Consider the following 17,740-nt stretch of genomic DNA (forward strand, 5'->3'; position numbering starts at 1 on the left):
GTACAGTATTTTGAATGAGAAATCAAAGATTTCTTGTCTCCTAGCAGGGACAGCAATTGGCAAGATTCCTTTTTCATCTTAAGTACACTGTCAGTTTTATCACCCTTAAGAATTCAATTGCAACCCTTCAACATTTAAAACTTTTCCTAGTCTTCAAGGAAAGATTTTTACTTTGATGACTAATTCAAAAATTGATCAGTAGGATTGAGTTTTATTATCTGAGCAACGTGGGATGTTTTCAACCTAAGAGTTTCTAGGAATTTTTTTAGAGATGTTTAATATATATATACATATATATATATATATATCTCTGTACGTGTGTGCGTAGAATGGTTTCAGAACTCAGACTAAAAAAATATCCATAAAGATCTACTTCCTTGTTCTACTCAGGAACAGTATATAGTATAGTAATTAAAAGGCCCATTGCAATTAATGGGAGCTGCAGGTGCACTTCATAATTTACTTTACGATTTGTTCTTGGCCTGCTAGAACATTGCTTCTATTATAAATAACATCCTGCATGACAAGTGTCGTATTATGCAAGCCACAAAAATAAAGCACTCTCTATATTAGCTGAACCAGTTAATCAAATAAAAAGTTTTAACTCGATGACGGATTACACGTTTTGAACAAGCTGATTTCTATCACCGTAATTACATTTGGAACAACAGATACATGTAATTTCTAGGTGTTTAGATTCATGGCAGCAATGACAAATTAACAGTAAATTGCTATTAAGGGAGTATGGGCTTTCAAATCTGGGCCTAAACAAACTGGAATAAGGAGCATAAGCCACCAGTTGACTCAGTCATGGACAGCAGCACTTGAGAAAGCAGTTGGGAGTACATCTTGCTGCATAAGCAGGTGGCTGAGGAATAAGGTGTCATTTCAGCAGCTGGTCCTACGGAGCCAAGCAGATCCATCTCCAACACAGGTCACATGCTGTTACATACTACCACCTTATTTTTTTAAACCCACCAAAGTTCCCAAAGAGCTTTTCAACTGCTCCTCTGTTAGCACATGGTGTATTTCATTAACCCTGAAATGTAAACCATCTTGCTTGACAGAAAATTCTCAAACTATAGCAGAAAAGTATAGAATTTCATATGTAATTTTTGTTCTTCTATGTGACTGCTGTCCTCAGGCACATTACTTTGTGTTTTCCATTTTAAAACACGGCAGCTTTCTGTTTGTATTTCTAAATTCATAAGGCCCCTTGGTCAACTATTCTGACCACACAGCTGTTGATATGAATTTTATAAACATTTTACTTCTGGAAGTGAATGTATTAATATTCAGTATTTCATATTAAGTTGTAAGTTAAGTTAATTAAAAGAATTATTTTTGCTAATAGCATTTTATATATACAGTATTTCATAGATTAGGGATTAGTTTTCCTAACAGTATTAAACTGAATCTGTAACAAATTCCTGTGGTAGTCCACAAAATACCCCAGATAGGTTTGGGGTTTTTTTAATTATAATTAATCCTTAGTTATAATTGTTAACTATTACATAAACATTAATGGCCCATTTCAAGTAAGCTTATATTTTCATTTACAGTTTCTAGAAACCATATAAAATGCATATTGTAACTCATGTATTTTCTCCATAGTCAATGTGATACCAATAGAATAGCAACCCATAAAGTTTGTAAAACACATATGTTTACAGTTTGTAACTGTGCACAAGTGATGTTGGACTTCTTTGGGAGGTGTCAGCTAGAGACAGAAAATATTAAATCACATGAATAGGACAGATCTGCATTTGTGACTCTCCTTCCTACTTGCACTTCCAATAATGTTTTGGTGCCTTTTTATTTTTTTTAACATTCAGCTGTTGACTTTGTATTTATGGTATTTCTAAGATTAGGAACTAGTGCATTTAGTAGCTGTTACTGAGAATTTAAGAAGCCATCAAAATAGTAACTTGACAATTTAGAGGAAATATTTACTAAGTGAGAATGAGTTTTCTTTCTTTCTCTAAAGAATGTGCAAATATACTTCTTTTGGGCAATGAATTTTAAATAAAATAATTGAAATGAAAAATATCAAGAAACTTTAGAGAAGTCAGATGTAAATACTAAACAGTAAGAAGTTTAGCTATGCTACTTGTAAACACAATGCAACCAGAGTGATTCTTTCCTAGTGATTTACTATAAGAAATCTGAAGAGCCAAAAAAAGAAAATTCAGAAAATTCAATATGTAACTAATTTTATGTTGGAAAGAAAAAATATATTTATTGACTTAACTGTCATAAAATCTTTTCATCCTAGGCCAACTTTTAAACTGCAATGAGAAGTGAATCACAGCCTTCAATATAGTGAGCGTTCAAGTGGAGGAAACAAATCACTGGTAACTAGTGTGCTATGGCAAAACAAGAATACTTTCATGAAAGTAAAGTATGAAAAAAAATTTAAAAATCTTTTACTTTATAGCAATTATTTTTTTAATTTAGAAAAGAAAGCTTGTGTTTTTATATTCAGAAAAGTATTTGAAACTATTCTGGTAAACAGCCTTTGTTCTGTCATTCTTTCCATAATTACTTCAAACTCGCTTGAGTAGAGATCTGAACAGACAGTCTGCAGGTCCAAGCTCATTAAAAGTGCAAATGTATTTCCAACTAAAATAATGATAAATTCTCTTCCATTCAACAGAACCCAATTTTAACAAACGTCAGATTGTGATGAATAAAACACCCCAAACTGATTACTTCTGAAACAGAAGGAATCTAATTCCTGGGCATCTGTTGTCAACAATTACACAAGAAATTTTTAACAAAGGTGGAAAATAAAAAGACCAGCCAGCACCACTGTTACAAGTCTGTCAACAAGCTCATTTATAAGCCTTCACCTTATCAGGCTCCTATGTGAGCTGTTGCTTCTCCTCTGGATATATATTCCCTTGACTAGCTCTGCCTGGCCCATGCATTCCTGCAGCAGGAGTGAAGGCACAGCACCACGCTGCAACTGCAGCCCTGGGGCTTGCAACCAGCCAAGCCCTTGAGTACACACAAGCACCCTGATGGCAAACCAATGCCTCCTTAAGTCACCCAAAACTCGTGGCATGACTCAGCACTGACATGCACAGATATAATATGGCTGATGTGTCTTGGGGGACAACAAGGCAGAGAGATCTTCTGATGGTGTTGTTCAAAAGATTTTGTATTCAGAATGATTGCTGGAGCAAGAAGAGGATGAAATAGATGGGTTCTTTCCCCCTCTTTTGTCTGGGATTAGTAGCATCTGTTCCAGGGGCCATCACAACATCTCCAAATTCCCCATTTCAGTGTGAGCAACACTGTTCCACAGCACAAATTCAAACTACACCAAAACATGCTGCTTGCAGCAAAGCACTTATAAAAACTCAATTAAATTCCAATTTGCCAATTATCAGTGTATCAGACTTTGAATCACATTTCACTTTATTCAACTGCCTATTCTACTCCAAAGTTTGCAGTAAGATAAAGTGACTAGATGTGCTAAAATTACATTCTTACCTAATTCTTAGCTGGATGGATTAGACTGCAAGATACAGAAACATTAAACACTTAATTCAAACTTCTACAGCTTTGAAACTCTTAGATAAAGGCAAATGAAAGATAGCATCCTACGCAAACAGAAGTCAAGCATAACCTCTTGATATTCAGTACCAAAGACAGGAGATTCAAAGCCAATTTTAAGTCTGTGCTTTGCCTGGGATCAGCGTTTGACCTTTTAAAACTTAAAAAACAGCTGCTTTTTACTGAGACCAGTACAGGTTCATAAATATTTTTTTGAGATTTAGTTTGTTTCCTTGTCTGTTTAATTAAGTTGCCCTTTTATGATCCAAAGAATTCTCAGTCATTAAATCTACCAGACTACCACTCAGATCAACATTAGTCTAGTGAACCTATGATCAGTTTTAGTTATTTAAAGAATATAATGTTTTTGATCTGGTTTACAGTTCTCATCATGCAAGTAGTTTAATATTTATTCTAAATTATTTATGAAAACTGGATTAGCATGTTGAAACTCTTAGAATTATCTCACATATCAATCTTCCCTTTTTAAGTCAACCAGCCCCAGGGTTCATGATGGTTGCAGGAAATATTTTGAATTTACAATGTTCTTCATCAATACAGTGATAGTGTTATGTTGTCATACAGAACAAATAGCAGACCATTTAACAGTGCAACCAAAGGAAAACAAAGTAATCCTGTAGAATCCCTCCCTCTATCCCGGCCCTGAAATACAATCAGGGCATCAGAACATGAAAAATGCCCAAATGTATCAGAAAAGCCAGCCCAACTGATTGCCAGCAACACTGCTAACAAGAGATGGTAGTTAAGGGGAGCACAGAAGAATGGCCTCTTTCTTTAGACTCTTCAACTCATACTCCTCCAGAATCAACTGTCAGTAGATTAAGAATTTTACAGGGCTGAGTCATATTATTTTCCTCCACAACCTTCTGTGACCAGCAAGCCTCCAACATTCAGAAATTGTAATGTCAAAAAGTAATTTTAAAATTGATTTTACTCTTACAGTTTCAACAAGTACTCTTTACTTACGGTACTGAAGAATTGGGTTAATAACATGTCGTTCCACACTCTCTTTGATTTTGCAAACCTCAGTCATATCCCTCTCAAGACCCTTCTCCAGACTGAAGATCCCCAGCTTCTCAGTCTCTCCTGACAATGCAGCTGCTCCAAACCCCGTCTCATTTTAGTTGCCTTCCTCCATCTATACTTTCTGTAAGTCAGCCATACCCTTTGACATGCAAAGAGCAGATCTGCACACAGTACTCAACATGAGCATGCCACAATGTTCTGTGGCAGCAAAACAACATTTTTTTGTTTTGTCCTCGAAACCCTTACTGATGCTGTCTAAAATGTTATGGCTTTTTTTGGCTGCGTCTCCATACTGAGCCTACAAACACTTGTCAGTGGTAAAACCAGGATCACTTTCTTGAGTTGTAACTGCCATTTGCAAGCTCAGCATCACGTAAGCACAGTATAGACTGTTTCTCTGAAATATATTTGTCTATGATGAAGACCATCTGCCACTTGTTGCCCATCTGCTCAGTTTTGGAGTTTCCCACTATCAGTTTAGCATTTGACTACCTGAGAGAGTTAGGTAGAGCAGGCAATGACTAAAAGTGTAAACTCCGTCCTGATGCACACACATCTCACTAAAGCATTTATAGTAGTTCAACACAACACTATCTGTATTCCTTTTAGAGGAATATTTATTCAGGCAGAGTTCACTAACTGAGGTCTCTGCAACCATTGTCCTCAAAGTTACAGAAGCTGTCATTCCAGAGGAAAACAAACCAACTGGTCAACAAACCAAATGGACCAAAAGGAGGAATGCATGTGCAGGCATTTAAGAACCTACACCTAGGGAACGTAATTGTATTATTTCCATTGAACAGCTCTTACTAGAACTGGAACTTATTTCATATTCTCAAAGCTAAATGATCAATCTCTTTCTTCTATGTTGATGAAGCAGCTTACAGGGCTATTAAAATGATGTGTTATTGTTTTGTAAGTGTTAGCACTTACACAACAAGTTAAAGCTTGGAAACACAGATGGCTTTCCATTGTACAAATGAACAGCTTTTGGTGTGATAAGTAAAGGCCAAGGACTCCCTTGTGTAACAAGTAGCATTACCATCAACACCTGGAAATATAGCAGAAGGAAATATTTAAAGCACCGTTGTACCTTCTGACAGCTGTAGTTTACTTGTTGCATCTCCTTCCTTTAACACATTCGAAATGAAACTTTAATCATGATTAAACTCAGTAATAAGCTTTCAGGATACTCTGTTACTATGCCAGTGAACATGGCAAGAGATTTCAAAGCTTTTGCCCCCCACATCTCTAAACCAAAACAATATGGTACATGACACATCAGAAGTAACAAAACTGTTGCACACTAATAGTTCTTCTAGTACCTCTCTAGCACTCATTAATGTACCTCTATAAGGAACATTCTGGATTTTAAAAAACAGGCATGAATAAAGTGTTACCAGTGACCATATTTTAAAGTAAAATGACATATCAATTTAGTCTGAGCATCTAGGTTAAGAATATATGCTTTTATAAAACATAGTATAAACAGCAATAAAAATATTTCTTTTTTTAAAAAATTGGAAATCTCTTTTTTTGAAGAAGTCAAAACATTTTTGCATTATCTGTAACTCACTCTGTCTTCTTGTGACTGCATGAGAAAAAAATTGATCCAAAAGTGATTATAAATAACATTAAATTAACCAATCCATTCTTTTTATCCAACCTATGAAATGCAGACATTAATGGCATTAATGATGACAAGTGAATTAGATTAGGATTTACTGTATCAATTAGCTAAGGTATTATTAGTACTACAGAGACATATTTTAATGACATACTATCAAATAGAAAAATTATAAATAAACCGTAAATTCTGTAAATGATGCTCCAATCTGTTTTACTTCTAATCAAGCAATAATGTATGCCTGTTTGGTTTTGGTTTCGTTGGTTTTTTTAAACAGGAGGAACGGAATTATAAAAATGCGGAGTATGGAAGGGAGTGGTGGTCACTGACAGGAGTAGGTAGAAAAGAAGAATTAAACAAATGATAGTGGATGTGAAATTTAATTACTGATAATACATTATGAATATGAAAACTCTAGAAGTTGAGAGATTCTTTGAACATTTAAGCCAAAAGCAAATCTAAAATAACTAAAAACAATTTCACAATACTTTTGCTTTCTTTTAACCTACCTCTTTTTTTTCTCTACTAGCTGTCTACAGATCTCCTGCCACCGGGAATTCAAATTTTCCAGTTGTTCCTTCAGCACCTTAGCATCTGCTGTTGACGACTGCTCAATAATCTCTTCACCAGTTACATTCAATGTTTTGACAACAGTTTGCTGTCGCCCAATGCCATCCTGAAGCTCCTGCAAGATACCCAACACATACACGTATTCATTAAAATGTCAAGCATAAACAAAATGTTTCATCACATACTGGCCAGATGGAAAGAGGTGAAAGTTTTTGCTCTCCTCTGAATTCCAAATGAAAAATCTAAAAGCGAGCAGACAGAAAGACATCTCATGTTTTTTTAACAAGTACCTTTCAGTGCATCTCTACAGCCTTTTTTCCCCTCCTGTATTCTTGTCTGCTAGACATCACTACAGTAACATTCTGCAGGTCATTTAATAAGTAAAATTTGCGAACAAATCTACGTCTACACCCCCAAAGGTATGCACCATATTTATTTAATAGCGTGTGAAGTGCTGTAAAACTTAAAGCGCACAGTGTTTGGAGCTCCTACTAGCTATCATGCGATGCCAAGAAAATAAAGATTGTTTGGAGTTCTTCTCCTGATTCCATTAAAGAATACATTTGTCTCCAGTTGCAAGAAGCCTGATAATCCATTCCCCTGTGGGGTTTTTTGGGGTTTCTTTTTTTTCTCTTTTGTTTCTTTTTTTTTTTTTTTTTTTTGGTGGGGTTGGGGTAACTACACTTTTAAAGAAAAGTATTACTTACACAATAAAATGAAAAACTACCAAAAGATAACCAAGATGGACCATTTTTCAAGTTTTACTACATGCATCAGGATACGTTTTCTACACCTTTTATCATTAAAAAACTATGCTACCTGTAGCTACATTACCTCATGTTTAAAAACAATATAGTTCTGAATCTGTAGCTTAGATTTTAACACTGTATGCCTCTTTAAGAAAGTTGATATTTATAAATAAAGAAATAACTCTTCATATTTTTAATCATCAATAGAGCATGAGTATTTTTTTCCTTGAATTCCTCAAAATGTACAAGCAGGGAAGCATAAAATCATTTTCAACTGTTTCCTGCTAAAATAAGCAGAAACTAAAATAACTTCAACAATCTGTGCACTGTGGGATTCATACTTATGATAAGTTTCACGATCTCAGAAAGTGCTTCTGAATCCCATCTACATATAAGAGCTGTAAAGTAAAGTGCTGAATCTACCTTTTCTGGAAGAAACCAAATATTTTAGCATATCATACTCTGGAACAATATTATATGCTTGTTTTCTCTTTCTAAAAGCATAATACGAATTACAGAGCAAGTTAGTAAATCTGCATATTAACATGAAATTAAATTTGTCCATGAACTGCTTAAAATTGGCAGTATACATTTTTCCAGGATGATAACTACTATTCATGCTTTTTTTTTTTTTTTTTTTTTTTTTTTTTAATATATCTTGTTATTACCACAGTAGCTTATGCTGCTACTGGACTGGAGTAAGACAACGCTGAAGAGCTCTACATGAGGCCTGCTTTACAAAGAGAAAGTTGAGGATGGATAATCTTCGTGCAGATTTGTTACCTAGCCTAATTGCAGAAGACTGTGCTCCTCCCACCTCCCCTCTCCCAAACCAGCTCCATATGCCTATAGATCATCGCACCTTTGAAGACGAACCTTTCACTTTGTGGGTTTTGGGGTTTGTTTTTTGGTTTGTTTTCTTTTTAGAATCATAGAATCATGTCCATTAGATCTTCAGGCATAAGGTTATGATTCACAAACTGAATCACACTTAACGTTAACTTGTTTTAACACAATCACACTTCAGTTGCCAGTTACTAATTCATTAAACTGTGAAAGTAAGTTGCGTGCCCTGTCCCAGCTTTTGCACCAATTTTTTGCAGTCAGCTTGAATACCAACCGCAGTACAACCTGGGGCACAGAGGTCAGTGTCAGCTAGCCTCTGCGGTATTTACCCACAGTTCTGGGCAGAGTCGTAGCCGAGGCAGAGGTTTGCACTGTCAAGACTAGGCTTGTTCTTCTTATACTTTCTGTTTGGTTTTCTTACAGTTTCTTTCAGGTTGTTAGAGAACTCCCCAAAAATTATTCCTGTCTTTCGTTCCTCTCAGTAAAAACTGTTATTCTGCTGGGTTTTTTTCCCAAATTATTTTCACATCCCATAGTTTCAGAATAAATGAATAGCTGAGATGAGCACAAAGTTGCAGTAATCTGCATACTGTTTTATTATGTTTTCATAGCATGAGAAAACTTTTTCTGCTGGATGCTAGCAACCTATAACAGTCCCGTCACATCACATCAAGCATCAAGCACCTTTCTGGCCCACAGTGTCTCAGCATATTTTGCTTTGCCTGTGGAACATGTAAGATTTTAAGGTCCCACTGTAGCAGAAACTGCAAGATCGTCCAAGACCCAGAAAAGACCCACAAAAGCCTCTTACTTTGAGGTATCAGATTTTCTTGTCATGCTATGACGTACATTAATGCAATAATACCTGGTCCAACCTTTGGCTGATAGTTTCAGGTGCATGATTCACTATTAGGAATAAATAGCAGTAACAGTCAGGTAGTTTGCCTAAATGCAAAATGCAAATATTCTCTGTTCTTGTGAGGCTGAAAAGTCATCAGTCTTTCCAGTACACACCTCAGTTTTGGTAATGCCCAGCTTAAAATGAATATCTAGTTTTTGTACACATTCACTGTATTTCACATTGATTTTAGCTCTAGAGCCTTTGCATTATGCAGTAGGGAGCATTACGTGGATAAATCATAACAATAAGATGTGTAGTCTGAGGAAAAATATATCACAATAAGTGGCTTATTCCAGCAAGGTGCCTGAAACAATTATGCTATTTCATGCACCTGTATGAATTTAAGACCCATATCACTTACAGAAAAAAGTAACTCAGAACATTTCTACTTCTATAAGCTTCCACTTATACACAGCAGTACTGTTCATTTGGAATAGGAGTTCAAGACGGGGAGAACTAAAAAGCAAAATTCTACTTTCCGAACTCCAAAGTTTTTAGAATTAAAATTTGTAGAAATCAGAGGTTGTGTCCACACCAGGTTTTCTAAACGACAGAAATACTCATCAGTCAGTCTACTATTATAAAGTGAAATGATAATTAAAAGGCCATTTAAGTACTCTAACTGAGCCCTTTTCCTGCATTCACAGCATCTTAAATTAGTTTTTCCCTCACCCCCAGCATACACCAAAAAAAAAAAAAAAAAAAAAATTAAAAAAGAAGAAAATTGGAATTGACACAAAATTAATCTGATATATCCTGTGGCACATTATGCAATAGGCCTTATTTAAAAAGAGAAAAAAGAAAATAGCTAGCTCAGTGGCAGACATGGTCTTTGAACTTAACGATCCCTAATGCCAAAATGGGAACCCGTTCACAGGATGAGTGGGAAGAAGTGTGAACTTCTGCCAGAACATGAGAGAAGGCTTCTGGCCATCTGGATTTCAGATCACCATAAAGAACCTAAATTGAGATTTTTTATTTTTTTTTTTCCAAGTACTTTAAGCATTTGACACTTTTCACATGACTGAATGGAAACACATGTGCTGATGAAGTTTGTCTAGATTCCGTGGCTTAAGAAAAAGCAGATTTCTCTTAATACTGAGTACTGCACAAAGCACAGTAACCCATTAAGACATTCAGTTTTTCTAACAAATTATTTTCATATAAAGTGGACAAAAGTATTTTTAACTGTTTTGCTGAAAGTCATGTTTTCACATACTCATCCCAGAGCTACGAACCACAAAGTTGCTTTTCACAACTTACATTCATTATCTAAAACTTGTCAATAGCTAGAGTTCCCTATTCATTCCCCCACTACCCTTGCCACACACCTGCAGGAGGGCAAGATGCTGGGAGCCTGCAAGAGGTCGCCTCCCATGGCCTTATAGTTTATGGTGCTACAGAAGGAATATTGAATCTGCTGCTTGTAGTTTCACTTGACATTTCACCCCTTCATACTGAAATGGCAAAGCAAAAGGGCATGTTGCCCTTTGGATTCCCAGTTTACTCAGGCGGCCATCCCAGATACTTATATTTGCAATTACACAGTTTCTAATCATTTTGTGAACAGAGAGAGCAAACAAACTTAATTAAAAATGAGATGTTTATACAATATTGAAAATAAAACAACTCAGAAAAGACCTCATCATATTCGTACACACAGAGCTAATCACAATTTTGAGTGGATTGCAGACACTTCTATGTACTCTGTGTTTTCAACATGTTGCATTTTTAGCTACTAAGAAAAGCAGACGATAATATAAATACCCATCACCTTATTTTTTCTTTCTTGTGATTCACAAGCATAAGCAGGGAATGACATGTCATTAATGTAAGTTTTAAATATTATCTCAAAATAAAATTTGCAAAACCAGCATGTTAAAAGACTTCTACCTCTCCTACAGATGGTTTTACACTTCAATAATAACCTCAACTAATTTAGTATGATAAGTTGAAACTGCCAAGACATTCATACGATGCTTCTTTGCTTCAATTAGTTTCTTTTTAATTTTCCAAGATATACCTAAAATGAGAAATTATACACACTCTTTCAGAAAACTTCCAAGTGGAACAGAAGCAAAAAAAAAGAAGTGCAGGATAAACACAGGGGAAAATCCTCACCAAAATCAATAGGGCTTTTTCTGCAACCTCAGAGGACTCTGCCCATAATCTACTTGAAAACTCTGGCCTAGTTCACTGTTGGTTTTCATTTTTGTTCTCACTTGTACTTTTGGGTCCTGGAAGCAACTGGTTAGTAACAACACAAGAGCAGCTGCTTTATGATATTTTTTTGAATCAAACATGAAAAAAAAAGGTAAAGATGGAAAGAGAAATTCCCAAAGGAATTTCTTAATGTGACACTTTCAACATTACTTCTGACCTCCCCAGATGCATGTAGAACACTATTTCAGTTGTACCTCCAAACATTCAGAGGTTTCTCCATCAATAATAGCAGTTCTGAGACTTCAAAAGCTGTTCTTGAGATAATTATGCAATATAGTGAATATTAATTAACAAGTCACAACTGCGTGTGACAGAGTTGACAAAGTTGATAGTAACACCATTATCCTTTAGAAAAATCTTTCCAATCACATTCTATGTTGCTTTCCTAAGAAAATTAAAAGTCTGAGAGAACTAAATCTACAGGGATTCCCAGTATCATCTTAGAAATTGCTTTCAGTTCATACCGTAAATACAAGGTGGGAATCCCCTAAAAGGGAGAGATAACAAGAATATCTAACACTAAAACACATTTGTCTTCCCTCTCCTCTTTTTTAAATGTCCTTCCCATGCTGCTTTTCCATTTATTATTTTCAGTTGAATTATTCAGTGATTTTACTATTCATTGGTATTTTATTTCTTGTTCTCTTTTTTTTTATCTTTTTTACCCTCTCCCAGTCAGTCCTGTGGCTTGCCTTGCCCAACTACAACCAAAGATGAATAAAAAACTGCAATATCAGAGATCCTAGAGCTAGTCCTATTTGCAAGATTGCTACACATCACTACAAGGAGAACTGTTTTGGTCCTGGAGGTTGCCATCCTTGTGCTTATGGACTTCTGCCCGTTTAAGTTTGCTTTCACTGTTACACTTTTTTTTTTTTTTCTAATCTTCTTCCCATAGTACACTTAATTTTGCAAAACTGCTCCATTCAAGGAACCAAAGGAACTTTCTCCTGAATACTTGAAGCCAGGCTGTTAACAGGGCACGCAGTGATGCTCGGTTTAATGACATCTAAGAGTTACACTGCACAAATTTCTACACTACTGTGCACGTTGACTTTAGAGTCACTTTCATGTATCAAGGTCCAGTAGATAACAGTTTTGGATATTTAAAGATCCACCCGTACTTTGTGTGGAGCAGGCTGATTCTTTGTGACTCACCTTCTAAGACATGCATTTGAAAAGAAGCAACATATCCCTATTGATTCAATCACAGTATTTTACCTAACCAACAAAATGAATGTGAACAATGTGTTCACCAAAATAGTTCCTCACTGACATTTGAATCTCTTTTTAAAGCCCTGACTGTTCCTTCTTCTTGGTTTAGACAGCTGCCGGTAATCTTATTTTGCCAAGAGCAAATAAAACTGACAAAAACCAATTTTGTCAAATCCAATCCTACAAACAATTTTACCTACTGTATAAACAATATGTACTTATAAAAAGTTATGGTATTTTAGTTTTATAGATTTTTTTTTTTTATTTAAGACATCAGTAGATTTCTGGGTTTTGGGGCTTTTTTTAATGGACACTTATTAACAGTTCAAAATCTATGTTGCAATAATGCTACACATCTGCTTAACCTGTTATCATCAATATAGTGAAGAGTTAGTTATACTTTATGTTATTTTTTCCTGAGAAACTATGATTAAACTTTTTTTAGACAAAGAGAACTTATACAATTGATTAAACAATTTACCAACCAATTTCTAATATACTGCACCATCACATCTCTAGTTGCTACCTTTTTTTTTTCCTGATGCATTTCAGAATGCTCATGACAACTGACCAGGCAACATGACAAAAAGATAAATAATTGGTTCAGACAGATTCCTAGCACTAATTAAAATAGTAAAAAAAAAAAGTTTTGAGTGGACAATGATTTGAATTAAACTACTTTGATGGCTTTTCCCATATTATGTAAATTAAACGTTCAAAGTCCTTATCCACTTAGTTAAGTGAGTACCAGAATGGTATAATTTCTTCGACTTTGTTATTTCTTAGTTAACTTGTACATATGTCATGCAACTCTTTCTGCAACCTCATTTCCTCTCGTCATTGAATGAAATAGGATTTTACTGTTAAACTTAATCAGAAACTATTCTATAAGCACTCTTACCAGCACTTTCCTCTTTTCATTGTAGCAGACAAAAGTGCTTAACAACAATTTATTGTTATGGAAAAGCCCTGTAGCTCCATGAAGAAATACCTCAAACAAGCTAATTTGTGCCAGAGACACTAGCTGGCACAAAATGTTTTAAGAAAAAAGATACTGTATTGCCTTTCCTTAATTTAGGGTAAACTACTGATCATCCTAAAAGCTTGTAAAGGTACTATGCACCAATTTCAGAAGTCTGTAGTCTTGAATTTGACACTAATGTGCTATTCTTCAGTGATTTACATAAACTTATCTTCTGCCTTAAATTGTATAAAAGCATAAGGTTGACATGAGAGTGTCTACCGAAATATAAACAAGATAAATCAGAGAACTGTGAAAACATTTAGTGGAAAACTATCCCCAAAACAATTTGCTAGCATTTGGTTACCAGAATTAATTTATCCACAAAGAGTATGTACCTCTGTTCAAGATTCTATTAGAAATAAGGAAGAAATTAATTTTCCAGGCAGTTAAATCACATTGATTTAATCTGGAGACACATTACTAGCACTTTGTTAGAATTAAAACAAAAAGTATATGCTGTTTTCTAGCTGTTTTGTTACAAGCAGCTATGCAATCTTCATTGGTTTGTGTGCATTACGTTTGCTGTTGTGTTATTATTACAAATTATGGAATCTCAGGGCAGTTGATGGAGAAGGAAGAGGCAAAAAACAGTAAAAAAATGAAGGCAATGTTTCCTAAGAAGTTGACAATTTAAGGCAAAGTGTTTTCTTCTTAGCATAAGTTATAGGAATTATTATGATTTGAATATTACTGTCAACTCAGTGAAAAGAGTAGCATTTGAAAGAGTTGACAGTAGGCTCTGAGCGGATTCTAGCTATGAAGCAGAACTGGGTGTATTTGGTCAGTTGTACTGAGTTTGTACATCAACTGCACATGAAAAGAAAATTGCTGAAGAACTGTTTTCTGAGTAAACAATAAATACTGTAAAATAACAAGGAGTTTTCATTCTCACTTTGACTAAAATAGTCAATAAAAATATTTGTGGTGTAAGAGAGAGTTTAAATAAATAGTTTATAAATATATATATATAAATTTGATTGGGGATGCAAACTGCTTGGTTGGAGGACTTAGGAAACTAATAAACAAAGCAGTACAGAATAGTATTTATTTTTTTCTATATTTTGATGATGTTTATTAAGAAAAACGCAAGGTCCAGTGTCACCCCAGATGTATTGCTGACTGTCCATGACTGCTACTGTACACAAAGAAATGTGGCTACAATGCAATGCCACAATTGCACATTTTAACAAATTAAATGGAAATACAAAACTTCTTATATTCTGCTAAAAGCTTCTAATCAGAAAGAGGCCCAGATTTGTTTGAAAGTTTTAATATCTTCCAGATTTTTATCCTTTGACTGTACCACTTCCTTCTAGAAATGGTGACAAATTTGTTCTTCAGAGAACAAGGCATAAAGGCTGAAATTCCTGTATTTTACCTATATAAATTCTTCAGTCTACCCTCCTGTCCTTCAAAAATAATAAGTTTACTATGCTTTAATGGCCTAGGAGCTTCACAATGCAGCCGGCTACAATAATTCCAGGTTCTTGTACTTGCTGCCTGTGCTGCTATCACCTGCAACTCCAAATGAATCTCCAGTTCTTACTAATACTTAATGAATTTTCCTTCATAATTAGCTCTGGAGAGGCAGATATCACCTGATATGACCTGTTACCATGAATTTCATGAAGTAACAATCTGATTTATCAGAAGATCAAGCAAAATTTTTGTCTAGTTCCCTGATGACTGTAGTAAAAATAAGTTAACTTGAATTTGTCTCTTCCTCTAATGGAAATCTCTCATACCTTTAAATGCACAGGGGAAAGAAAGGAAAGAGGAAGTCAAGGCTTGCAAACTGAAACTTTCCCTCATGTGTACCTACTGCAATGAATCTATTTTGAAGACATAATCAGCTTTGTCTCAATTTTCTTGCCTCTCAGAGTGATCCAACTTGGAGCTTAGAATGATTTGAGATTGGCTCTTGAAGATCTCCTGAATGTAACCACTGAGTGACAATGGTTCTAAAAGCTGCCTCCTACTCCTGCCCAAAGATGTTCCAAAAATATGTATGTTACGTTTTCATCTTTGCTTTCCTTTATTCTTGCCTGGACAAAAAGTTACAAAGCACTCCCTGGGCCTTAGAAGCATTGAAAAAAGACATATTATTGGTTCAGATGAGAGCTGACCTTGGCAATTTAGTCATCTTATTAAAAATTATTTAGATAAACAACATTGTCTTCAAATGCTGACACTTTGCAATTAAACTAACTCCTCATGGTTTTATAAAGATATTCACCAGAGGATTAATAAAAAAACAAAAGTGCATCTCTCCCATTACTTTCAGTGAGATGTAATTGTTAAAATGGGCCATATTCCTTTAGAGAGAGATGTGAAATGTAAATTTAATGTGACACAAAATTGTGACAAAAGTCATTTCTGTACAAAACTGTAAAGTGCATGACCAGAGGTCTATTTTGTGCTTCTAACCCAAATCGCACAGTTGCTTCTTATAGGTATATTAATTCAATTTAATTTTAGAACTGATTTAGAAATACTGCAAGGAGAAAGAAGAGACTTTTTTTCTGCAAAAATTCTACTGCTACTGCATACTAACTATAATCCTTCAGTATATATATAATACATAGAATTGAACTGTAAGTCTGAAAACCCGCTTACTGATTTTGTAACACACGTGCATGCCACTGAAATATATTAATTTCCATATTGATGTAGCACTAAAATGTAAAGACAACTCTCTGTCAAAAAACTTTTCCATTTACCTCTACACATAATAGTGCTAAGTTGGGATATGGTCTGATTTGATACCATGTTTAATTTGCAATTTCTGATATTTACAGCTTTTTTTGATATTTTACCTGCTCTGCAAAGCTATAACTGAGCAAACAATGTTAACGATAAGAAAAATTGTGTCCTCCATCTTCAATATCTTTCCAGCTATCACAAATCAAACTAGTCACATAGTATGTCCCAGTATATTAAAAATAACAACATGGCCTAGTTTCTTCAAACATAGCCTATTCTTAAGTTTTCAAGGACATCAGTACTTCTGATGGAATTATCTTAAAATGAGTCCAGCATTTTTAGCAAAATAGTTGATTTCATTGCAACCCAATGTGAACACTGTTCATTTTTTCTGCCATATTTCAATAAATTCATTTTTCTTAAATTAAAAGCAGATAGTTATTACACTTTTATGATTTCACAGCTTTTCCCGATTCAGAAATATCCACACCCTTGCATAAGCCAAGTTATTTCCTATGTATCTCCTGTGCTTGAAAAACTAGTAAAGTTCTATTTGCTTTCCTATGGAATCTATACCTTGAAAGTATCACCCCTAGTCTTTAACTCAGCAGCACCGGAATAAGTACATGTGCCTCAGTATCCTGTTTTCCTTTCAATTGTGATATTTAAGCTGTTATATAATATCTCTTTCTTTTGAAATTACTGGATTGTCATTTGTCAGTGCCTCCAGCTACAAAAAAAACCACACAACAAAACCCATTACATAAAAACAGGAGAATGGAAATATTGAACAAGATACATACATTGACTCTCTAGTGTTGGTCATTTATAGCCTCCCTTTATGATGAACTACTGCAGATATTACCCCCTTCAAGGATTTCAGAGACTATATTACCCTCACTTTCTGAGTTTTCATCCACATCTTTTATACTTCATTTGAAAGCAAGTTAAAATAGTATATACATATTTTTTTCGATCAGAAAATCTATGCATATTTGTTCTACTTCCCTAACATAAAAAGAAAAAAGTATCTTTTTGACAGGCACGAGAAATGTTTCTGGATACTTTTTTATTCTATGGAAACTATGCAAGATCAGTCATATACCAGATAAGATGGAAAACCTCATCACTGATCGTCATGCCTGCTTGTAGGAAAAAATAATGACAAAAAGATTTGGACAGCGTACACTGACTTGACTGCAACTGTAGCAAGTCATAAAAGAATAAATGTATCCTGGACGATATCCAGCCTGCAAAAGTGGTTTCCCAGTTGT

General features: G+C 34.9%; 1 protein-coding gene across 2 annotated transcripts in view; it reads right to left on the bottom strand.

Moving 5' to 3' along the window:
* The window catches only part of DMD (dystrophin), a 1,194,940-nt gene that overhangs the window by 428,364 nt on the left and 748,836 nt on the right, over positions 1–17,740 (bottom strand). For both annotated transcript variants that reach the window (XM_086469458.1, XM_086469399.1), the window contains one exon: positions 6,745–6,920. In XM_086469458.1, the coding sequence (XP_086325584.1) occupies positions 6,745–6,920 (176 nt within the window). The remainder of the gene's footprint in view (positions 1–6,744; positions 6,921–17,740) is intronic.

This window comes from Leptosomus discolor, chromosome 1 (assembly GCF_034619465.1).
Source record: "Leptosomus discolor isolate bLepDis1 chromosome 1, bLepDis1.hap2, whole genome shotgun sequence".
Classification (NCBI taxonomy): Eukaryota; Metazoa; Chordata; class Aves; order Leptosomiformes; family Leptosomidae; genus Leptosomus; species Leptosomus discolor.